At 39.4% G+C, this 25,914-nt stretch overlaps 1 protein-coding gene across 1 annotated transcript in view; it reads right to left on the bottom strand.

Moving 5' to 3' along the window:
• Ca10 (carbonic anhydrase 10) overlaps window positions 1–25,914 on the bottom strand; it is a 513,556-nt gene that overhangs the window by 403,513 nt on the left and 84,129 nt on the right. The window contains exon 2 of the mRNA XM_059269621.1: window positions 18,327–18,401. Coding sequence (XP_059125604.1) covers window positions 18,327–18,401 — 75 coding nt within the window. The remainder of the gene's footprint in view (window positions 1–18,326; window positions 18,402–25,914) is intronic.

Raw genomic sequence — 25,914 nt, 5'->3', positions numbered from 1 at the left:
AGGGCTATACTGCTGGGTTTGAGTTCCAACTCTGCCATTTACTGACCTTGGGTAACTTACTAATCCACATACCTCATTTTCAAAATGGACACAATAATCATAAATAATTCATGGGATGGCTGAGAGGAATTAGTTAACAGCTGGGGGTCACATCTGGCATAAAGGTTATCCAAAGCCTCATCATGCTGCTGCAGGCCCGTATTAATATGAATAGTCACAGTAAGTGAAGTTTTTGACTCTACTCATGTCTTAAGTGTTGCAGCAAAGATTAGCAAAGAAAGAAGAAAAAAAATTAATTCATTTAGTAACTTTGTGTTTTTGTGTATGAGTGTGCATATAGTATGTCTGTGTGTGAATGTACATGTATATGTGGGTCTGCTTGCCTGTGTGGATATATGTGTGGAGGCCAGAGGCTGACATGGGGATATCTGCCTCAATCACTTCTTCACCTTACGTTTCGAGAGAACATCTTGCACTGAACTTGAAGAACTCCTTTCCGTTAGACAGGCTGGCCAGTGCTCCCTGGATCTGCTCATCTCTGCTGCCCAGCACTGGGGTAACAAGTACACACCAGTGAGTCTAGCTTTGATGTGGGTTCCGGGGATACAAACTCAGGTCCTCAAGCTTGATCTGCAAGCACACTTCCCCAGCTCCTCAACTAGTATTCTTACAGTGATTTCAACATATCGATGAAATAAAAACGATCATTTAAAAGACAAAGCAAAACAAGAACTGGGCTCAAATAAACAGAAAGTCACCAGTTTCTGCCTCAGAGTGCTGGGATTAAAGGCATGCACCACCACGCCAAAAAGTAAAAATAAAATAAAATAAAATAAAAAAGAAGTCAAACTAAAGGAATTACAGAAATCCTTCACAAAAGAATGACTATGGGTGAAAGTCAGAATATATATACACACATTTCCTAGAACTCAGTGGAAAAAGAAAGAATCAGAAGTTGTAAGAGGAAGGGAAGGATACTGACATGTGAGTAGAAACAAACAATAAAAGGATAAGAAGATAGAGACATAGATTCCAAAACCTGTCCATAACGACAGAGTGAAAGGACAGAGAAAACAAAGAAACAGTAGAAGAAAGTTTTCCTGGAGTGAATTGGATACTATACTGTTAAGTTAGTAAGATCTAGTAAGTGTTTACATTTTTTTTTTTGGCCTTTTTTTTTCTCTTACTATTATAGACCTTTGGACCAATTAAGAAAAAAAAATTGTCCTGTTAAAACCTGGGATTTAAGCATTCTAAACACAAATAATAATAGCAAAATAGCAATACATTTAAGTACATCCCAGTGACATCTCTGAACTTCCAGGGTAAAGGTAATATCTTAAATAAGCAAATTTAAAAATTAAAATAAAACACCATCTTAAAAACTAATTTTTGAGTTAACATTTATTTCCAAAAACATCATATTTCTTACATGGGACACTGTTTTTTTAGTTGATTGTAGAGCAATGACAAGAAAAAAAAATCTAAAATAAGGCTAATTTTGAAGCTAGAATTTTGCTACCAGACAAACTACCATTTAAGTGTATGGTCAAATGAAAAGTTCTTATTTAGTACTCTACAGCCCAGAAATTTGATCTCCCACACACATATCCTTTCTGTAAAAACAAAACACAACAACAAAAAACAAAACAAAAAAAACCAAAGCAAGAACAAAAAAAATAACTATGGAGTTTCAGAAATTTTAAAGTAGGTTCAAGATTATACGACAAGTCACAAAGAATAGAAATCATGCAGGAAACAAAACAAAAAATAAAAGGTAGTGTGATAGCTGAGTAACAAACTTAGAAACCCATTAGTTTGCCCAGGAGCAGAGACATATAAGAATGCCTCCAAGAAAACATAGCTGCCATAAAAATGCATGATTAAAAATAGAGTATAAATGTACTAAAACATGATTACTGATATTTCACAGAGTAACATATTCAAGTAATATAGACATTATAGACATAGTTTTATACTGATGAGGTGAAGGCATATTTTCTCCTGAATTAACCTGAATTAATAGAAATGATATTTTCCTCCAGGAAAAACAAATGTAAGAAATATGTGTTTTAAATATAAAATGATTTAAAGGGTGCCTGTTTCTAGGCTATTGATGTGGTGTTAGAGTATTCTGGGAAGGAAAAGCTGAGTCTTCAAGAGTAAGACAGACAGCCTCAGATGCATCTCAACATGGTTTGTAAGTGGCTTGGCTTTACCCTGTGAAATTGAGGTGTTCAGGTGGGAGGTAGAGCAGTCTGGAATACAGAGCTGCAACTGGGAAGCCCCCACAACTAGTGTGGGTGATTTTCCAATTACATAAAACAAGTAAGAATGAGTCTGTCAGAAGTTACAGGGAGAAGTACTGGAAAACCATTTTTATAAAATATGAGATAAGATGAGGAAACATAGATAGACACTTCAGGCTGCAAAGGGGCCCTCCATTCTAGAAGTGGTAGGTCTAGAAATGCACACTATTTTAGAAAGGAAAAATAAGTGTCCAGAGAAGAATTCCAGGTGATGGAAGCTGGGGCTGAGAAAGGGTCAAAGGCTGATACCACTTCCTAGTTATAATGAAAAGAGCATCCGTCAACATGAATGTCGGAGGGTCTCTGTAGCAGGCTGTGGAGTCCCTTGGTTCTATGTCTAGTAGGCACAGCTAGGTCATACCTTAGGTCAATTTCCAGGTTTCCTCAAAGACTCTGCACTGATTTCCCTAGTGGCTGGACTAGGTTTACAATCCCAACAACAGAGGACTAGAGTTCCCCATTCCCCACACCATCAATAGCATTTGTTGATGGTAGCCATTCTGATGAAATTTCAAGGCAGTTTTGATTTGAATTTATCTGATAGGGAGAGATGATGAATAGTTTTAAAATGATTTATTGTCTAGTTGCCTTTCTTCTTTTGAGGACCATTTGTTCAGATCATCGGCCCATTTATAGACTGGCAATTGTTTTGGGGGTGGGTGTCTTTTTTTTTATTCGCAGTCCCTTATATATTTTAGATATAAACTCCTTGTCAAAAATACAGATGGCAATGATATTTTCCCACCCTATACGTCGTCTTTCCATTGTGTTGGTGGTTTACTTTCTGTGAGGGAACTTTTAAATTTCATATGCTCTCATTTGTCAGTTCTTGGGACTAATTCATATACTACTGGGGTTCAGTTCAGAAATTCAGTGCCTATATTTTAAGTACTAAATTACTTCCTTTATGTTTACCTTTAAAGGTTTCAGTATTCATGACTTTAATTTAAGGTCTTTGATCCACTTTGAGTTGTTTATTTATTAATTTTCACACTTTTTTTAACTTATTCTTTGAAGACGACATAGATTTATTCAATATATCTTGATCATATCCAATACTCATTCTCCCCTTCCAATTTCCCTTAGGCCCCCCAACATACCTACATCCAAACTTCAAGTGTTTTCCTTTCTTTCTTTTCTTTTCTCCATATAATTCGTTGAGTCCAATTAATATTGACCCTCTAAGCCTGGTTGTGGGGCCAACCACTGTGGAATAGGGGACTTAGCAGTGACCACACCCTCAGGGAAACATGACTCTCTTCCCTTAACCAACCCTCAACTCCGGATGGCTCCTGAGCTAAGGATGGATCCTAGAGAGTCCTTCCCCTGACCATGCTGCAGCTAAAACTGGCTTGATACTCTGCAGGCTGAATTAACTCTTGTTCAAGGTGAGAAATTTGCAACTACTTTTTTTTTTGTAGGAGAATATCCAGTTTTTCCCACACTTGTTTGTTAAAAATGTCATCTTTTTGTCCAGTACATGTTTTTGACACTTCTGTCAAAAACTAGGTGTCCATAGCTGTTTTTATTTATCTCCAGGCATTTTATTATAATCTGCTGTTCTACATCTCTGTTTTGCTTCCAGCATCATGCTGTCTTTATCACTGTGGCTCCTTAGGATGGTTTGAGGGAAAGTAATGTGATGCCTCAGGCTTGCTCTTTCTGCTTAGAATTGCCTTGCCTATCCGGGATCCTTTGCGTTTCCCCATGAAATTTAGAGTTGTTTTGTATAGTTCCGTGAAGATAGTCATTGGAATTTTTATGGTGATTGCATTGAATCTGTAGATAGCTTTTAGTGCAGATGAATGGCTGATGAAAGTGTAGTACATACACACAAGGAAAAGTGAAATTTGCCAGAAATCTGATTGAATTGGAAAACATATTAAGCAAGGTAACTCAGGCTCAGAAAGACACATGCTTTTGTTCTCTTTCACAGTGGATCCTAGCCTCTAAACTGTTCAGTACACATATCCAGGTGAGAGTAACTTGGCTAAATCCCAGGAAACGAGAAAAAAGGGTCCATGAAACTGGACATAATGAGGACTTCAATGAGGGCATGGGAGGTGAGAAAGGGAATGGAACAAAGCAGAAAGGGGATGCACAGGAGTAGAAAGGGGCACAATATGGAAAGGGAGCAAGGTGATAAGAGGAAACCTAGGGTGGAGAAACCATTGACAGAAATAAAAAGGTACTAAAACCCCACATGGAAATAGAATACTTCGTAAGCTAATTTTTAAAAATTGCAGTGAGGGGAAAGGTCTAGCACTTGGCAAGAACTAGAGACCCATTTCTGTCCAGTGAGGAGAAGAGAATTGGCAGAATAATTTGCATATAGTATGTAAGAAATTATCAGTCACCAGGGGCCTTACAGTGGATTGCTGGGGAGAAAGAGGGCCTCCAATCCCATTATCACACAACTGTGACATTGCCAGCCACTCTATATTGAGAAAGGAAGTTGGCTGACTTGTATTATCAAATGACCAAGTGAGACTGTCCCACATTGGATACTTGATGCATAGAAGCTTTTGTTGCACAATTTGTCTTTTTGAGAATGTTATAGAATGCTGGATTACAGAGTTTACAAGCATTGTCCTGACATGCTTTTGTAAAAGAAGTAAGATTCCTGGCTGGGGGTTATAGTCTTGCTGACTTTGATTATCTTTCACCTGACATAATGGCAAATCTGAGGTTAAAGCATCCTGCTGGGTATTCTGTAAACAATCACATTATCACACAATGACTCAGTGGGCACTATTTACTACCAGAGCACCACAGTGCAGTTCAGTGAAGCTATGCCTGTGGCTTGTGGAGGCAACCAGTGTATACCTTTCAAATGGGCTTTGCAAAAAATGGGCTGATAGATTTTCATATAGCTGGGAAGCCAGGGCTTTGGGGCCACACCATGGTTATGAACCCATTAAACTTCATTTACAGAAACCAAGCACATTTATTCCTTGGTCATTAAACTGCCACAGCTCTACTTTTGGGTTTTTAGTGAGGGGAAAGGTGCTGAGCCCAAGGCTTTATATAATGCCACACCTAAAATATTTGACCTCAGAATAGATACTTCAAATATACTCCCACTAAGCAACCACACAATAAGCAGTCACAATAAAATAATTGTTGCTCTCTCTCTTTCCTCAGTTTCAGAGCAATTTAAAAACACTTAGATGGTTAAGGTATTATTCTCAATGAAATATTCTGCATATGCATTGAAAGTTACCAAGGAAAAATATACATTGCTTTGTGTTTTAAGACAGAAGTACAATAAACACCTTGAAATAGTCACACGAAATGACATCACTGAAATAATAAAAAAATTCTCTTTCTGTGTGTTTATAACTATAATAATATTTTTGTTTATTTTGAATCAAACAATTTAAATTCTGGAATATAGACACTAGGGGTGTGGAAATGAAAGCTGCTCTCCAGTTAGCCACCAAAATGGAAACTTTAGGAATATGATCTTGGAACAAACACAGGTAGCTGAGTCTCTATGTGTTGGAGACTCACTGGAAACTGAGGGTTCCTCCAATTAGCTTCCAAAAAGGAAACATGACCACTTAAGAAATAAGTAACAAAACATGTGCTAATTAGAAGATTATTCATAATCTTGAACTTGAACTCAACAGTTTATACAGCAACTGCTTAGAGCTTAGACTAAGACTTTGAGAAAGGAGATTTTATCACTGGAGTATTTAGTTTCCAACATCTAAGGACACCAAAAGAATCAGTCAAACTTTAATCAGGCTCCATTATTTTGACTTAATTTTGTACAGACAGTGAATAGCCCTACTGCCTCTACCCAGCATGTGCCACTCTTACTGTGCCTGTCTTGGTATAACAGAGCCTATAGATCCCAAAGCTCCAGAAGTCCATCTCAAGGAGTTGATTAGCTAGAACCACCTGTATTGATTGGCCAGACATTACCTTGTGACCTCAAAAAAGCTGTTTGTCTCAGAAGAACACGTGTAAAAGTCATCATACTGGTTGCTGTGACAAAATCCCTGTCCAAAGCAATGGAAGTGGGTTTATTTTGGCTCCCCGTTTAAGGACATGTCCATCATGGCAGGGAAGGCAGAGTGGGTAGGTGAATGAAGCAAGTGGTCACATTGCATCTACAGTCAGGAAGCAGAGAGCAATGAATGCTGGTGGTCAGTTGGCTTTTTCCTTTTTATTCAGCCCAGGACCCAAGCTCATGGAATGGTGGTGCCCACATTTGGAGTGGATCTTTGAACCTCTATGAACTCAGTCTAGAAACTGTGTCAAAAACATGACCAAAGGTTGGACTCCCAGGTGACTCCTCATTTTGTCAAGATGACAATCAATATTAACCATCGCAACCACCATGCCAGAGTACTCATTTAAAATTAGGAATGGACCTAAACGAACGTGTACTACCATAAGTACGGAGATGTATGTATAAGTTCACGGCAGTTGTATCTCTATGTGCAATGTTCTGTCTTTAGAATACATATTTAAGAAGTTCTCCGGATTAGGAAGATGCATTAGGAACTCAATATAGTAGTAAAACTGAGCAAGACTCTTCCCTTTCTGTGTACATTGCTATGACTTAGCGGTGAACTATGTCTACAAAGGCTCATGCATGGAAACCTTGATCCCCAAGCCAGTAGTGGCACAGAGAGGTGATTGGATTATGAACACAAAAACTTCATCAATGGATTGATTCATTGATTAGTTCATTGATGAGTAGGATGGTGACAGGTAGGCTTTTTTTTTTTTTTTTTTTTTTTTTTGGTTTTTCAAGACGGTTTCTCTGTGTAGCCTTGCGCCTTTCCTCGAACTCGCTTTGTAGACCAGGCTGGCCTCGTACTCAGAGATCCGCCTGCCTCTGCCTCCCAAGTCCTGGGATTAAAGGCGTGCACCACCACTGCCTGGCCTAAGGTAGGCCTTTTTTTAAGAAGTGGATCATTGCCAGGTGGTGGTGGCGCATGCCTTTAATCCCAGCACTCGGGAGGCAGAACCAGGCAGATCTCTGTGAGTTGGAGGCCAGCCTTGGCTACAGAGTGAGTTCCAAGAAAGGCGCAAAGCTACACAGAGAAATCCTGTCTCAAAAAACAAACAAACAAAAAAAAGTGGATCATTTTAACTGTACTTTTCAAAGGTATATTTGTCCCCAGTTCTTTTATTTCTCCCTCTCTCCCTTCCTCCCTATTATCTCTCTTCTCTCTCTCTCTCTCTCTCTCTCTCTCTCTCTCTCCCCTTTCTGGTCACCATGAGATGAACAGCCTCCTTTGCTACATGTTCTTAATGTCATAAAGCTCTCCATAGCATAGTCCTGTTGCAATGGAGTCAGGACACCATGAAGTACAACCTTCTAAACCAGGACTCAAAATGGATCTTTTAAAAATTGTTTATGTATTTTGTCACAACAAAGGCTGATTAAAAACACATGTTAATAGTTATAAGGAATGATTAGCTCTAATATTCCATTTTTCATTTTACAAAAACATCTAAAATACAGTTGTCATTGTCTTTATTTTATAAATGAGTGAAGTGAGGCTGTGAGTAGTTTGGTGGTCTCCAAACATCATGAAGTTGGTACTTGATATACTGGGACTTGGAGCTCAATCTAAGAATCCAATGCACTTTCTATTATTCAGCTCTGAAGTAAGGTAATGATAGGGCCCGTCTTAGACGGGGTGATAAATAGAGGTGCTTACTACTTGCAGGGAGGTTTCATCTGTTATTCAGTAGTAGTTCAGACCCCATTATGTTTCATATACCAGTATTGCTCATTTTCACCTTGTCTACTTGGCAGATGTCTTCACATTTGAAAAGTCCTGTCTTGGGAGAATTGCTCATCCACAAAACCTTCTCAAAGACAGAATTAGTTGTTTTCTCCTTTATGTGCCCAGTGGATCTCATCACACATACTGCCTGCCTCCCATACCTTATCAGGCTAAATCATATATCTCTAAAGCCAACTGTGAACTCCTAAGACCAGAAGCTGCAGTTTATTCGAATTTGTATTCCTAGTGTCTAGAAAGGTGTGTGGCACATAGCAGGCTCACAGTACATTTTGAACAATAGGCATTCAATTTCTGGGGAAAAAACAAGGCTGAAATTATTTGTAATTGAGGACCAGTCAATGTAGCATCAGCTTTCCAGACAGAGAAGAATGTGCCCATTAAGTTCTTGCTTCCTCTTAGAGATGAGAGATCAGAAACTGAGAGACAATTACATCATTGACTACACTTCCAAACAGCAATATGCAAAACATAAAATTACCCTGTAATGAAATCAATATTCTATTTCTTAATGCTGCTAATATCTTCCAAGCCAATCATATATCACATTAGCAAACAGAAAATATTAGTGATAGAATGACTCTTTGAAAGCCATGCTGTTTAATAGCCTGAATTTGTATGTGAGAAAATCAAGACCCTGAGAGACAATCTCACTTGCTTGTGGTTTAGTGTTTGGTCAGTGAGAAAGCCAAGCCTATGAGCACTTTCTTATAGCCTTTTGTCTTTCTGTGATCTAAAAGGGTGTGGGTAGAAGAGCAAATGGAGGGATCACCTTGGGGAGAGCATACTTCTGTGCTTACTCACCCAGTCCATGCCCAAGAACATATGATGGGTAAAACAAGAGCTTAGTTCTTGATTACACCAACCACTTTCACAGATGTGCCATTTCTTTGACCATACACTATGCCCTAGATTTTTGTTTCTTTGTTGTTAACTCCAGATACTATCCTGGAAAGAAATTAAAGCACAATTCTCCTCTTAAACAGCAAGCATCACAAATAGTTTTGAAGTAAAGAAAATGATGTCCTAAAGCTCTGTGTCAGAAGGAGCTTTAGAATAGTGTGGTTGAATTGACACTATAGACCAATTCAAAGAACCTGCATTCTAGGGCTAGTGCCACCACTCACCTACACTACCACTATGGTTAAATCTCTCATTTGTTGAATCTTTCATATCTGTTCACTAAGGAGGATGTGTGGATAAGACACAACCCATGAAGTGATCATTACACTAAGCGTATGCAATGAAAATGGCAGTCTACTTGTATGAAACTTGCCACCTAAAACTACAGTCCCTGTCTATTCAACAAACAAGCTCAAACTGAAGGATGGTATATCAAGTAACTATGCAGCACATGGCAAAACTAACAGTAAGGAACAGTGAAGAAACACTGAGAGACTCTCATTGCTTGGGTGGCGGTAAGAGGCATCATGGCTATGCAAAAGGGGTACCCCAAATTGGATAGAAAAAGAATTTTGTTGCAAGTGTTGGGATATCTAAAACAACCTTTAAATCAGTTGATAGTTGTGTATTCAAGTTGGTGTCCATGTTGTGACAAAGGTGTAGTATACAGTAATGTAGGGCATAAAGGATACCTAGAAATTCCCAGCATTATCTTTGGAACATTCTGTAAACCCAAAATTTTCCAAAATAAAATTTTTTTTTAAGATGACAACTACAGAGGATATAGTGGATGACTATAGATATATCCTCAGATATAGTAGATGATTTTCAAATGCTAGTTTATACCTGGAGATGATAGATTTCTGTTGAGAATTAAGGGGATTAATCTGGCATAGTATTTATTTATTTAGTCTGTTGTTCAGTTTGCTTCTTACATAGAAAACAAAGGGAACCAAGCAATATTCCATCCAAGAAGCAGTGTCTTAATCATATTCAGACAGTGGCTTGGAGGAGCAGAGCCTCATAGAACAGTGTACCACTCTCTAGACCTGCTTCTACCACTGCAAACTTAGTCCATAATGTCATTTGTCTTACACTGTCTTCTCATCTGGAAAAAGAATTATAACAGTGCAAATGTGGTTTAGGCTGAAAGAAGTAAGTGACAATTATACACATACACACATGTTGTGTGTGATCAGTCATTGTGATCCAATGAGCTTAGGAGATGACATAGCTAGAGACAGAATAATTGTCTTCCCAAAGTATCCACAGCCTAGTCCTCAAAACTTCAAATGTATTACCTTAGATGGCAAAAGAGACTTCAAGCGTATGATTAGGCTAAGATCTTGTGATTCATAGATTAGTTCAAGGTTATGTAGATGGACTAGATACAATCACAATGTTTTTAAATTTTTCCTTTTTACTTGTTTTGAGACAGGGTCTCACTATGTAGTTCACCCAGTCTTGAACTCATGATCATCCTGCCTGAGTGTCTTGAGTGTTGGGATTATAGGTATATGCCACCATGCCTAACAAGCATTCACATGTGAGAAGCAGGAGTTTTTAAGTTTAAGAAGGGTTATGATAATAGAAGCAGAGGGTAGAGTCATGTGATGGAAAAAGGGAGGTAGGGGACTCCAGAAGGTGGCAAAGGATATTGCTTTCTTTCTTACTAGTTTCCTTCTTCAGATAATCTTCAGTAAAAGAAGAGAAAACAATATTCCTTCCAAAGGATATTAATTCCCCATTCAAGATTTGAAGATACTGTGTCAGAACAACGTCTTCTATTTCATTTTCAAATGCCATGCTATGATTAATATGGATTCCATTTTTTTTAGAAATTCATATGTGGATACAATTCATTTTTACTATATCCACCTCTATTCCCCTTCAACTTCTCCTGTGTCTCCATAAACTCTCCACTCAAATTCATGTTCTCTGTGTGTGTGTTGTTCACTAAATCCAAATAGTGTTGCCTATATGTACATGTGTATAGGGCAGAATACTGGGGGTAAGGGTAACTTACCAAGAGGCTCATTTTTGGAAAAAAAATGATCTTCCCTCTTTCAGAAATTGTCAGCCGCCTGTAACTGCTTGACTAAGGGTGAGGTCTGTGAGTCTTTTCCCACCTATGCTAAATTATTTATTGGTATGGTCTTGTTCAGGCAAATATAGTTATCGAGAGTTAATGGGAGCAACATTCTTTTCATTTCAGAAGACACTATTTTGTAGCAGTCCTCCAAGATGGATGGTCATGCCACAGTCAACTATGTTGGACATTTTAGAAGCAGACTTTGTGGTCCTCTGCACAAAGAAATGAGAGCCACTGTGTTTGGCCAAATTCTAAGGTGCCTCAGGATTCTCAGCTTCCATAGTAAATAGATTTAGAATGAATGAGATTTTTTTGATCTGATAGGATTTCACCCTTCCTATTACTATATGTGGCAAAAATGAATAAATTTTACAGATGTGAAGAACATTTTCCATCAATTGACTGTGAGTCATCCAAAGGAGCATTACTCTGAATCAGTCTGATCTTCAATGAAAGAGATCATAGAACTTCCCAAAGTTCCCAGGCAGAGATTCAAGGTAAACTATCTTCTTGCTAGCTTTAAAGCAACAGTCAATATGAAGCGAAAACCCTCCTGAGCCTAAGCCCTCAGCCCTGGAAAGGAAGGAAACTCTTCCAAGACCATTAGGAACATGATTTTAGATGAGCGTAAGTCATAATGATGCCTTCAACAGTGTGATCTTCATAGAGAACCCAGCTAAGTCATACTCAGATTCTGACCCAAGGAATCTGTGAGACAGTAAACATGTGCTGATTAAGTAAGTGGTGATAGTTAATGTAGTAATAGAAACCACGGAGAGTTGTTTACTACAGGAGGAATGCTGGGGTATGTATGACCCAGGAGGCATCCTAGATCAGCAAGAACCTTGTCTTCTTGTTTGTTTCCTGCCTAGGACTGTTGAGGAAAGAAGAGCTATTTGTATCACTGTTGTCAAGCCTGAGACTTTTTTAAACAAAGGGAACAGGCCCGTTGCAAAGCACAGTTAATTAGACTTCAGTATGCAACCACAGGTGGTTGGAGATAATTGCATTCATCTAATAGTCTTGAGATTTAAAGACTACCCAGCAAGGAATTGCTGGAAAATAGTGTTCTGGGGGAGTTTACTGTCCAAGATGAGCCATTTGCAGTTGATTTTAAAGAAAGCAACATAGAATGGCATGGTGAGCTAATGAAACCTCCTAGCTCCAGTCCTGATCATAAATATTAACATTAGTGACAAATTCTGTTGATTGTTCTGAAAGTGAAGGACTCAGTTTCAGGATCCTGTGGTGATTTCCATGTCTTCAGGAAGAAGTAATGGCTCATAACCATTTCTCTATCCTCCAGTTACTCCCAGGACCTCTATTCAAACGTTAAGTATGGTCTGTAAGCCTTTGAGTCAGTGCCTGACCATATCCACTATCAAAGCCCCCGGCCTCTGTCATTTTGCACTCACCACAGTGTCCTTTGTTCTCTTTCTCATGCCCATGCTTGCTACCATACAGACTTTACTGCCTGGAATGATTCTCTACGTCCATTTATTAGACTAGTAGTATCCTGGCTAACTTCTGCTCCTAGCTTGCTGTGGCTTTGCAGGCAGGGACTCCCTGATTTCTAGACTATTTCTACTAGACCTTAAAACAGTGGTTCTCAACCTTCCTAACGCTGTAACCCATTAATACAGTTCCTCATGTTGTGGTGACCCCCCCACCCATAAAATTATTTTGTCGCTACTTCATAACTGTAATTTTTGCTACTGTTATGAATTGTAATGTAAATCTCTGATATGTTAAGATAGCTGATGTGCAACTGCCAAAAGGGTGGTGACCCACAGGTTGAGAAGCACTACCTTAAGCATGCAGTATCGGGCCAGCAAGATGGCTCCTCAGGTAAAGTGCTTACTGTGCGGGCCTGGAGATCCCAATTTGATCCTCACAACCCACATGAAAGTGCAAGGCAAGAACTGGCTCCACAAAATTGTTTGTTGACTTCAATATGTCAAGTAACACATACATGCCTATGTACATGCTTATTAGACACATAATAAAATTGAGAAAAACAGTGGTTTCCCTTTGTATTATGCACTGGAGTTCACACTGTGATCTATCATTACTATTGTATTATTATTATTGTTATTGTTATTATTATTATTATTATATTTATCACTTCAAGGGCTGAAGAACATCTGTCTGTAGAGTCAAGCCTTTCTTTTATCTTTTTCTTTCTTATGTGTCTGTTTTGACCCAAGTCAATTTAGCAGTTGTGGAGTGCCTGTTGTAGAGAAGGCCAGTTCTATATCCTGATGGTGCAGAAGATGAGAGGAGAGGAGGACCCTAACCATAAAAGCTGGCCTGTCCTTGGAATCTTCACTGTTCCCGTCTGAGCTCAAGTCACTTCTTTTTACTTCAACTCTGTAATAGTGTCAACCTCTTCCCTGTTTCTTCAGGGCCTTCGGGATGTCTAGAGTATCAATAGGTACATCACTTCATCATCAGACCCCTGCTGCTCCCTAGTATTAATTCCCAGAGCTCTTCTTGCTCTACTGAGCCACACACCTTTCAAGGCTTTCAGGCCTTTGCCTCTCTTGCTTCTCATTCTAAAATTCCATTTCTATTCCTCCTCTGTTGAGTGCTCCTGATCCTCAGGGCTATGCCTCCCCTGGGATGTCCTCCTTTCCTTCTTAAAGTTAGTAACTCCCAAACACTTTTGAGAGGGGTCCTGGAACCATTGTAAGATAGCAGACATTTATCTGTTTTTCTCTCACTGCCTCCAGAGATTGAGGCCAGGGTAAGCTCTTTACAATCATATCTCAGGGCCAAATATAACTTTTTCGAGGGAGGTCATCCTGGATCAATGATGTGCTGAGGGTCTCAGACCTAGTGTCCTGGAGTGAGCCTTAGCAGGTGACAGACTCTTCTAAGAGGGGTTTTCACCTTTAGAGCTTTGTAAGTTTAGGAAAATACATAATCCATGGGTTATGATTCACAGCTTTAGAAGGGAAGCAAGCCCAGATTTTGTTTTAGGCTGAAAAGAGACTTCCCTTGTGAACCTTATCACATAAAGCAGATATTGTGATGTCCAGTGGCTGTATATTATTTTTAGCAAGTGACTCCCCTACTACATTGCAAACCCCAGAAGTTATACATCATCTCTTTATGCCATAACATTCCATAGTACAGTGTCTCCTCCCAGGGAAGATGATCATTTTTTTAACGTAAGTAGAATATGAATAGACAGTATTTGGCACATATTCCAAAAGTGTGTTAAAGACATGTGTGTATTTACATTAAATTAAAAATGTGTTATATATATCTGATATATATGTAACACATTTTTATTATTTAATAAATAAAATTTAAATGGTACTGAACAAACTTTCTGCTAATTCCTCAGCATAATTAATCTAATTTTTTTTGTGTGTGAACATATATATTTTATTTATTTTGTTCTTGTTATTTAACAGTTTCACACATTTAAGCAATGAAGTTTAGTCATTTACGCCCCCCCCCATTCTTCTCCTCATCCACTCCCCCTCTCACTGGAGCTCTTCTTTTCATCAAGTCTCTCTCCTACTTTTTATCTTCCTTTTGTGTGTGGCTCACTGAGCTTAATGAGAGTTACTTGCGAGGTTACTGAGTAGAGCTCTGCAACTTCTCTGTGGCTACACCACTGAAGAAAATGACATCCCCTCCCCCCAACAACCTTTAACTGCCTATAGTTTGATACCATCAACATTTCATTATGGATGTTGTAGGGGCCATAGTCTTTGTTTTACAGCCTTTTTTTTTCTAAAAGTTTGTCATCTGTATTAAAATGTTTGATTAAAACAATACTTGTGTCTGTCTCTTATCTTCAATGGAATGTAGTTGACTTCCACCACAGGAACCATAGCTAGTTTTCCAGAATCCCACTTTAATTAGTCTTTCACTGCTTAGAAATATATTATCATTCTTCCCCTTTCAGAGATGCCTGAAGCCCTATGCAATGAACAAAAGTACTTTGCTTTGGCCTGTATAAACCATGTGTGCTGACTTCTTCACTAGTTCTTCCTAGGTTCTGAGTTTTAGAGAGGCAGAATCTACCACTCTCAGACAGTGTAGATCTCACTCTTCTTTGTCTGTACGTCAGATAGTTCTCATGTTGTCCTTCTTCTCCCCCTGAGAAATACTGAGATCCTAGCATCCTTCTCTCCTTCAGCCTTGGACACCTGAAACTGGAAAACTATTTTGAACAGAAAGTAGCAGAGAGTGAGTAAAGAAGTTTATAATCTCACTGAACATGATGAGTGGTGAGGCAGTTCCATGGTTTATTAAACCTTCAGGTGGTCCATTAAAGGGTATTACTGGGTCAAGCAAGAATGCTTAGCAAGCAAAATCACTTGCTCACAAACATGACAATCTAAGCTCAAACCCCAGACACTATGGTGGAAAGGGGGAACCAACTTCTAAAATTTTTCTTTTTCTTTATCTTCCACATAGGCATCACATAGCATGTGTGTGTCCAACATACATATTCTCTCTCTCTCTCTCTCTCTCTCTCTCTCTCTCTCTCTCTCTCTCTCTCTCACACACACACACACACACACACACACACACTGCACACAGTATAATAAGAAAATGGATTAAATAGTAAGAGGGATCTTCCTATATTTCCATTATGCTGTCTTCAGTGTGGCTTTAGTATTCAAGCTTATTCAGCAGACTTCCTTTCACACTATGTCATGGACAGAACCACTAATCACTTGTGTGTGTGTGTGTGTGTGTGTGTGTGTGTGTGTGTATGTGTGTGTGTGTGTGTGTGGTGTCTGTCAGTTGTCCAGAGAAAGAGAATTAATGAAATAGGGAAAGGAAGGATATGGGAGGATGCGCACGCACACACACACACACACACACACACACACACACACACACGGGGGGGGGAGAGGCATTTCTGACCAAATGTCTGGTAGCATGCTTTAGGCATTACGTAAATTAGTCATTACAATGTTTCTGGCAATAAAAGAAGAAGGAACTCACCATTGTTGTGGTAGATGTTAGCTGTGTGGAGGGTGAACTGCCAAGCAAAACCTGGGCTTTGCCTGCAAAGCAGAGTCTGCTGAGGGTGAGGCTAGTGGAAGGCATGTATTGAGCTGGTCAACAAGAAATTCTGATACACTCTACACAGGCAGAATCGTGATAACTCTACACCATTATCAGCCTTGCGACAGCACTGGTTCTCTAGAGTCATGCCTTTATGGTCTATCTTGCCCTTTAGATGGTGAGTTCAGTTTGAGTAAGAGCTATGTGCCAGTTCCTCTTCCTTAGCCCCAAACACGGTGCTCTCCATCAGGGAAGTATTGCATAAATGCCACCAAAACTAGCCAAAGTAGGACATTCTGGCACCAAATTAACCTTTCACTTGCCACTGCTGTGGTTTTCATGTGTTTCTCTCCAACACAAGTTCTATAGACACAACTTGTATGCAAACCAGGCTGGAAATGAAGAAAAGTAAAACTCTCAGTCAACATCAAAGTTAGGGTAAAAATTCTTATCCATGGTTGTCTCTAAAGCACAAAAAAACTAGGGCTTTAGACATATATAAAGAGGATATAAGAAATGAAAAAAATAGTATAAGGAAGAGAGGCAAAATGTTACAGAACCACACATTGCTATCTAAGGGCATTCCAGTAACCACAGGTGCTCTCTACAGAGGTAGAAGCAATTTAGAAACGAGGGACTCTCCTTGGTTTTTCTAATCCCATACTCACAGGTACAAAGAATATAATGATTAATAGAATTTCTGAGATATCATGAGTATAAAAACAGTTTCTCTTGACAAAATACAAATCTTTTATATCATAGAGAAGAATTCCACCAACTATAAATATCAAACGACAGATATCTATACCTATTGAAATAGACATAGTGTATGTAACTTTCATGAGTTACAGTTTGCTATTAGAAACCTGGCCACTTGTGGGTGAATTAAATTCAGTCTCTGTGCACACTGGGCTAAAGAACAATGTGCCATGTGCTGCATGCAGCATATTTATGAAGTTAGGGATGTAGACCTCTGAAGCTCTCTAGCAGCCAAGTAGCTTTTTCCTGAGTCACTCCCCCCCTTTTACCATGAATGTCTTCCTCCAATGAAACAGCTCCAGCAATACTTATTGTTGTTCCACGACAGAAATGAAAACAGAGATGCTTAAAGGAATTTTACAAGCACCTTCTTTTTGTCCAGCTTATATGAAAAGCTCTACAAAAGAAATAGAAAGGCAAAAAGATGGAGCAGTCAAGAATGAATCAGATGACCTGGGACACAGCACATTTTACCTGTCACCAAGTTCGGCACCCTCAGCTGGTTCTTTTAATCTTCTGTTCTGAGCGCCAAGGCTGAGTGGGACCATACACTGAAGCCCTTGAGAGTTTCCTTTCTGTCTCTCTCACATCTAATAAGTTAAAAATACCATGGGATATGTTGCCCATCCATGCCTTTTTTCCTTTAAACGCTTGCTCTTTCTTTTGCTTTTCTCTCTTCTGATGTCTTGTGGGATGGTTTATGGTTTTTACAGTTAATACCAGGTTATTCATTCCACCTATTATGTAGAGAATAGGATCATTACAAGTAAGGGAAGTGGGAGAGACAGGGGCCTCTGCTCTCCTTCTCAACTCAAGTCACGGTGTGTTTCTGGCTATAGCCTGCCTTTGGTTCTCAGTCCACTGCCCACATGCTGACAGTGTACACACATGACCTGTTATTTTTAGATGATGCTTGGCTTGATCTGCTGAGTCTTGAGCATGGATGCTGCTGTAGTGACATCAGTGACAGCATGCATCCCAGCGAGCTTCGTTGCCATGGTCAGTCTGTTCAAATTTCCTGTTTCATTAATGTTAAGAACAGTCCTTCCTTATTTAACCAAGTGTGGGCAGACAGCCTCTGTTCTCAGGTTTCAATCCTCCCTCTCTTTAGAGGAGATGCCTATTGAGGATTACAGGCTTACACAGAAAAACAATATATTATGTATATGTTGCTGCTCACAAAATAAGCCTTCCCTTAATGTAATACTCTTCCAATACTTGAGTTATAGACTCTTTTTACTTTTACCATACATTTCAGGCCATGTAGCCAATGTGACATCGTAGAAATAACACTGGTGTTCATCCAAATTCTGTTTTTTTTTTTAAATTATCATTTTACTAATACATAAGGGTATGAGGAGTAGTGTGTGATAAACTGATGAATGGGGTGTTGAGTATTTCTATCTCCTTAAAAATATTTGAGGAGCAAAGTGATAAAAATAGATGTGTATTTACCTGGAACAAAGCTTCCCTGGACCACCTCCTTGTATGCCCACCAGCCTTCATGGATTTTTGGTGAATTCTGTTGAGCTAAAGGAGAAACAACAAGAGGGTAGATTAAGATGCAGCACAGGAGCCATGTTCCAGCTGCAAAGCAAAAATAGTAACTATCCATGACATCACCTTTTACTACTTCAAAGCCACAGTCCTTAAGAATCCTCCCTTTTTTTCCTTCAAATGCACCATTAGCATGTAAATTTCTTGTCATAGTTTTTTTTTTACAGTTATTTGGATATTTAAAATTTTTTATTGAAAGGTTTTTTCAAACAATATATTTTGATCATCTTCTTTCCTCTTCCCCAACTCCTTCCAGATCCTCTATGCCATCCTCCAACTTCACGTTCTCTCTCTCAAAAAAAATCAACAAGAAAAATAATAACAACAAAAATCCCCCAAACTCAGTATGAGTGTTTCCTAAAGCTGCACACTCAGTTGAAGAGGATGACCTCTCCCAAACACAGGAGGACCTGTATTCTTAGTTCAAAGGTATACGGAGTAGCTGTGCTTTTCTGCTAGAACCTTTGGACAAACTCTCAAGGTATTTGGATTTTTTTTTATGGCAGTAAAGAGATAGTGATTATGTATTGGCTTACTTTCTTGACTTCTACACACATACAGACACAGATGCACACCTCCCAACCCCCTACACCACTTGTTGGACTCATGTGCATACAAATCTCAAAGAGTATGTACAACTGTGTCCTGTTTTTATTAAACTGCATTCATTTTTCAGTTGTCAGTCATACTGAAGAAGACTCAGATGCAACCAAACTTGTAATTTGTTTTGACTAAACCAAACATTAAGGCTTTATTTATTGTCTTAGTTTTATTCAACCTCCCTTTTCAAAATCCCAGCTTTGAGATGCATCATTCAGTGTTACAAAAGATAGGCACAGGACACCGGGCTTGAAAACAAGGATTTGTGTAGACAAGGGACTTGCTAAATCCCTCTGGGTTCTGGAAGCACTTATAATGTTTTTCTCTGCCTATGAGACTGGAACCTTGCAGCTGGCAGCACCACGGTTGAAGGATAGTTATTGACAGAAGACAAATGAAAGAGAAGTCCAACCTGAAACTGACAGTGGGGTTCAGGACTTTAGAAACACACCGAAGAGGGACAAAGAATTGATTGGAAGGTCTGGAATGGCATCAGCTACAAGTGTCTCGGCACAAGTCTAGGGAGTGGAGGCAGCAACATGCAGTGGGTTTTCTGGCACTCTGAATTCCCATGTGTTACAGACTCCAGATGTTTCCTTTGTACTCGAAGTTCCTGAAGACATGAGCAGCTCCAGAAAACAGATCGAGAAATCACTAAGTGGGTGGACAAAGACCATACCTCTGAGCTAGAGAAAGTTGGGTTAGAATTCAGAAAGCATTTTGGTGTTTCGTTCTATGAGCATTGGAACTGCATGGTATCTACGCCTTCCTTTTCTTCCTCAGTACATTGATGGGTCACTGCCACAGGAGCAAGAGGAGATTCCAAAGACTTAGTAATTCATGGCATGAATATAGAGGATACATAATGCAGTCAAGACTAATGACTTTTTTTTTCTTTTTTTGAACATTTTGTAACACTTAGCTGGGTGCTGATTAAATATAATTCACAGATAATATAACCTATCAAAACAGATCAAACCCAAACTTTAATATTTTACTAAATGCAGCTCAATCCAGACCCTGCTCATCCTGTAGGCCTGGAAAAGACGTGCATTTTCACCAGCTTGAAAGTAATTGGACTTGAACTTAATCTACCAGCTTTGCATTAGAGATAATTCAGGAAAGTTTTCCTTATCTCAGACAGGAATTTCTCAGTCTTATCAAAACTCACAAGTGCTTTATCATATCAAAACTATTGAGAATGTAAATAAAATCTATAGCCTTCTTTGTTTACACTGAGAGCCTATTGATAGGGATTGTCTTGGATATGTTTCATCATTTAAATGAGGATCCATGAGGTAGACTCAACAATTTGTGTTTTATATATCTTTTTTACCAAGATACTCTACAAATTTATTTTTAATTTATATCTTTCTGTATGAATGTATGACACCTATGTGTTTGACCACAGAAGCCAGAAGAGGGCATCAGAGCCCGTGAAGCTAGAGTTATAGGTGGATGTGAGATACCTGATGTATGTGCTGGGAACTGAACTCGCATACTCTGGGAAAACCGTAAGCACTCTTAACCACCAAGTCATCTCTCAAGCCTCGAGCTGCAATATATATGCTATATATATCAACAAGAATTGTTTTGTAGTATATATTTTGATGTCTTTGTCCCTCTCTCAGATCTTCTGAGATTCTTCCCACCTCCCTACCCACTCAACTTTATGTTCTCTATCTCTGTCATAAACAAACATAAAAAAGAGAAAGCAAAAGCAAAAGCAACAAAAACAAGACCAAACACACACACACACACACACACACACACACACACAGAGAGACAGACAGACAGACAGACAGACAGAGAGACATACACACAGAGAGAGAACGAGAGAGAGAGAGAGAGAGAGAGAGAGAGAGAGGAAGAGAGGAAGAGAGAGAGACAGACAGACATACACAGAGAGAGAGACAGAGAGTGAGAGACAGAGAGAGAGGAAGAGAGAGAGAGACAGACATACACAGAGAGAGAGAGAGAATGAGAGAGAGAGAGACAAAGAGACAGAGAGAGAGACAGAGAGAGACAGAGACAGAGAGACAGAGAGAGAGAGAAAGAGAACTGGATAATGTTCAGAGAGTGAAAGACTTGGAGCACTCAGTCCTAAATTAGATGTCTTCATCAAATCCCTCCCCTCAAAGTTTAGGGATCTATGATGAAGAGGAGATGGAAAGATTGTAAGAGCCAGAAGTTACCAATGACTCCAAGGAAACAGTGTCTTTGGAATACAACAGGACTGATATACTTGCAAACAAACAAACAAACAACAACAACAAAAAATAGTTCACAATAAACAAAAACAAAAGCACGGAGTTAATTTTGTGTTGGCAAATTATGACCACAGGGCCTGTCATGGAGTGTGGTGGATATCCCCAGGGGCACTCCATTTGAGAAAACTGATTTTCCATTTGCCAACAGGTATCAATAGCAAACAGTTTCTTTTAGGGGTGGGATCCTGTGTCCACTTCATCCTCTCAGGGCTGGGACTCCATCTGCCTTAAAACTGTGCAAGACTTCTGCATGTCTCTTGTCAATTCATGTGTGCATCAGTCCTGTTGTATGCAGAAGACACTGTTGACTCCTTGGGGTCATCATAACTTCTGGCTTTTAAATATTTCCACCTCCTCTTCCTCATAGATCCCTGAGCTTTGAGGGGAGGGATTTGAGGAAGAACCTTCTTTAGGACCAAGTGCTCCAAAGCCTTCCACTCTCTGCACATTATCCAGCTGTGTGCCTCTGTTTTATTTCCCATCTACTGCAAGAAGAAACTTCTCTGAGGAGGGTTGCCTGAGGTACTGATGTGATCCCCAATCTAGTATAGTACCCCCAACTTTCTATTAGAGTATTTGCACACATTTTAAAAGTTCAACATAAAACTTTAACTATATCATAATCAAGGAATTAAAGAAATACAATTGATCATAATACTGTTTCAGTCCGTAAAAGCTTGTATATAACACGCTATAAAGCATAGATCAGCAGACTAGCTCTGACCAGGAAGACATGTACAGGGATCAAGAGCCAAGAATGTTTTTGTACTTTTAAGTGCATGAAAAAAAACACCAAACCATAGCAATAACTTGTGATGTAAAAATTATATAAAATTTAAACTTCAATGTTCACAAATCTTTTTGGCTCACTATGTTCATTTTGCTTACACTTTACCCACCAGTTCCTTTCTTTGGCAGTACCATGTCTAAAAAGCTGCAAGAGAAGTCATTTGGCTCAAGAACCCTGAAATATTTCCTCTTATTATTTTTTACATAAAAAGGAAAGTGGTGGCAGTTAATTTATACACATAAAATTAAAAAAAAGAAAATTAACACAATGAATGTAACAGTTTAATTGCAATTGTAATTCCATAAAAAAATACAAGGAACACAATTTAAAATAAAATACTGTATGTTTCAACATGTATACAGTTGGGCATGATGCACTGGAACATAAAGTGAAGAAATTGGATGCTGGATTGAAGCAGGTACAAATATTGTCGAAGTGTTGTGTAGGAGGTTTCAGCATCATGGCCTGACTGACAAAGGTGATTCTCCAAAATAACGAAGACACACCTTCTCTTTATTTATGGGCATTTGTATTCTTAAAAAAAAAAAAAACCAAAAAAAACCCAAAAAAACCGAGGGTTAGTAAAAGTCATGTTCACATGCAGAGTGGAGCTTGTGGGTTCAGAAAAATATAACGTTTCCCACTCACTTGAATGTCTGCTGGGACATGGGATCATTTATCATTATTTGGAACTGTCTACTGTACTAGAGAGCACATAGCATCTATGCCACCCCCCCCCCTTTGTTGGAGCTAATTGCACCTTTTTCATTATAACACTCTCAAGAGCCCTCATTAATTCCCAAAATATTTCTCTAGGAATGTTGACACCCTGTTGACAGTCTCTGACCTATGGGACTATTTATAACATTATTTGTGTCTTCTAAACGAGCTCGAGTGAAGTATTATATTGGATGCTAAGCAGAGGACGATGTTTTATCTACATAGATGAAAGAGACACATCTTACAAAGGGAGAGGATGGCAGCCAATACCCATGCACATCCTTACTCAGGCAGCTAGAATCTTTAGGGAATAATGGGAGGATAGTGGAAGAACAGTCATCCCCTGCGGTGGGGGACTAAAGAAAGGAACTAAACTTTGAGCGGAAGGGAAAATAAAATACATGCACAGACAAAGAAAGTAGAATAAAACAGTCTGGAGGCTCAGCACGAAGTGGGACTGCTTAGCTTCTATACAGAATGCCACCACAGAGGCCCGAGATGACAGCTAAAGACGCAGAGAGGGCCTCAGAACATGTGGACTATACTTTGAGCACTGTACAATCTAGCAAGAAAAATGAGGTAGTGGGGAGTGATGCGAGGAACAAAAACCATGTGGCAGACAACAAAAGTGTTTGCAGGGTGGGGATGGGAGAAGAGAACCCAAATCGTAGTTAATGATGGACTCATCACTGCACTGAATTTCAGTGCAGCCAGAAAGGAATCTTGCGATCCACATACCACATAGGTGCCAGGAACAGCCTCTCCTCTTCTTGGCACTCAACTGGAGCAGTGTTAAGAAGTCAAATGAAAAATTCACTGAGCGAGTGGCTAAGCAACTTTAGAGACAAAGGCCCTTTCCTGCCTAACCCACCCTGGCCAACTAAGGGTAGGTGTCAGGGAACTATATTCTGAGGTCTGACCAGTAAAATCCCCCTGGCTAGAAGGGAGTCTTGGAGTCAGAACTCAATGGAGTGTCCCATGAAGCAGAAGTCTGATCTGATCCATAGACTGGAGTGAATCTCAACTGAGCTACACCCATCAAGAGAAACTACACCTCATTCCTCCCACAACCTAGTCTCACTAGAACATCGTAAATATTCTCATTGAAAGAATACAGTGAGTTAAAAAAAAATCTAATCAAGGACTCAGTGCTCCTAGGCCTCTTTTCCTCCTATTGGGTTGCCTTGTCCAGCCTCAATAGGAGGGCTTTTATCTTATTCTATCTTGTTTTGTCTTGTTTGGCTGTCATCTCTTGGAGGCCTACTCTTTCCTGAAGAGGAAATGGAGGTGGGGTAGATCTGGGGCAGAGAGGAGATGGTGGTGATCTGGAAGGAGTGGAAGGAGGGGAAACTGTGGTTGGGATGTATTGTATGAGAGAAGAAATTTATTTTCAATAAACAAATAAACTCGAGTCCTATGTAAACACACAGAAACATGAAAAATCAATGAAGAAAGACTCCTCTAAAAATGATCAATTCAAGCCGGGCAGTGGTGGCGCACGCCTTTAATCCCAGCACTCGGGAGGCAGAGGCAGGAGGATCTGTGTGAGTTCGAGGCCAGCCTGGGCTACCAAGTAAGTCCCAGGAAAGGTGCAAAGCTACACAGGGAAACTCTGTCTCAAACAAACAAACAAACAAACAAACAAAAACCCAAAAAAACAAAAAAAAAATGATCAATTCAGTTGGGTGTGGTGGTACATGACTTTAATCCCAGCACTAGAGAGGCAGAAACAGTTGGATCTCTGAGTTTGAGTCCAGTGTGATCTACAGAGGGAGTTACAGAATAGTCAGGGATACACAGGGAAACCTCATCTGAAAAACTACACATGCCGGGTGGTGGTGGTGGTGCATGCCTTTACTCCCAGCACTCAGGAGGCAGAGCCAGGAGGATCTCTGTGAGTTTGAGGTCAGCCTGTTCTACAGAGCGAGATCCAGGACAGGCACCAAAACTACACAGAGAAACCCTGTCTCGAAAAAACCAAACCCAAACCAAACCAAAACAAAACAAAACAAACTAAAACAAAACAAAACTACACACACACACACACACACACACACACACACACACACACACACACACAGACACACACACACGCACACACACACACACACACACACACACACACACACACACACCAGCTCTGCAGTAATAATGTGAGTGAATTAGGTGAAATCCCAGATAAAGCATTCAGAAAAACGATTCTAACAATTTTGAAAATAATCAATGAGAACATGAAAAAATTTCTTTAATGAACTCACAGGATGTAAAAGATAAATTCAGTAAAGAGGGAGAAATATTGAATAAAAAAATCAAACTGAAATTTTGAAACTGAACCTATTAATAAGGAGTTGAAGTTACGGCTCAGTAGGTAAGCATGAGGAACTGAGTTCAGATGTGGCATTCACATAAAAAGCAGGACCTGGGTGCACACATTCCTATACCCTTTGTGCTGTGTGGGACAGAGATAAAGAATAGCTGGGGCTTGATGAGTAACATAGAGACCCTGTCTCAGAAGAATAAAGTAGTTATGGATTTCTTTAATTGACTGAAAAGAATATGACATACTGAAGAAACAGATAAACATGTCTACCAGGACAAAGGAAACATGAATTAAGACAGTCAACAACAGAAGATTAGGAAGGAATTAAATATTACAAAAATGCAATGATGAGATTAATACAGACCTTTCAATAGTAATGTTGAATGTCAATGGCCTCAACTCTCTGATTAAAAGACAGAGACTAGCAGATCTGACTAAGACACATGCTTCATCTGTTCATTGAATGTAAGAACACACCTTGTTGGCCAAGACAAAGATAACTTTAAGGGGAAAGGATGAAAAATAAAACACACTAAGTAAATGGAGTTTGAAAGCAAGCAGGTATAGCTATCCTAATACCCAAGAAAGTAGACTTCAAACAAAAATTAATCAGAAGAGATAATGAACGTCACTTTACATTGATTAAAGGAACCATTCTCCAAGGAGATATAGTAGCTCTAGGAAGATGGCTCAGACATTAAAGGATAAGGCTCACAACCCAATAGACAGAATGATATAGTAGGGTAGTAAGATGGTTTAGCAGGTATAGGCAGTTGCCACCAAACG

Source organism: Peromyscus eremicus, chromosome 8a (assembly GCF_949786415.1).
Source record: "Peromyscus eremicus chromosome 8a, PerEre_H2_v1, whole genome shotgun sequence".
NCBI lineage: Eukaryota > Metazoa > Chordata > Mammalia > Rodentia > Cricetidae > Peromyscus > Peromyscus eremicus.
Note: the sequence above shows the minus strand (reverse complement) of the source record. Positions and strands in the feature narration are given on the sequence as shown.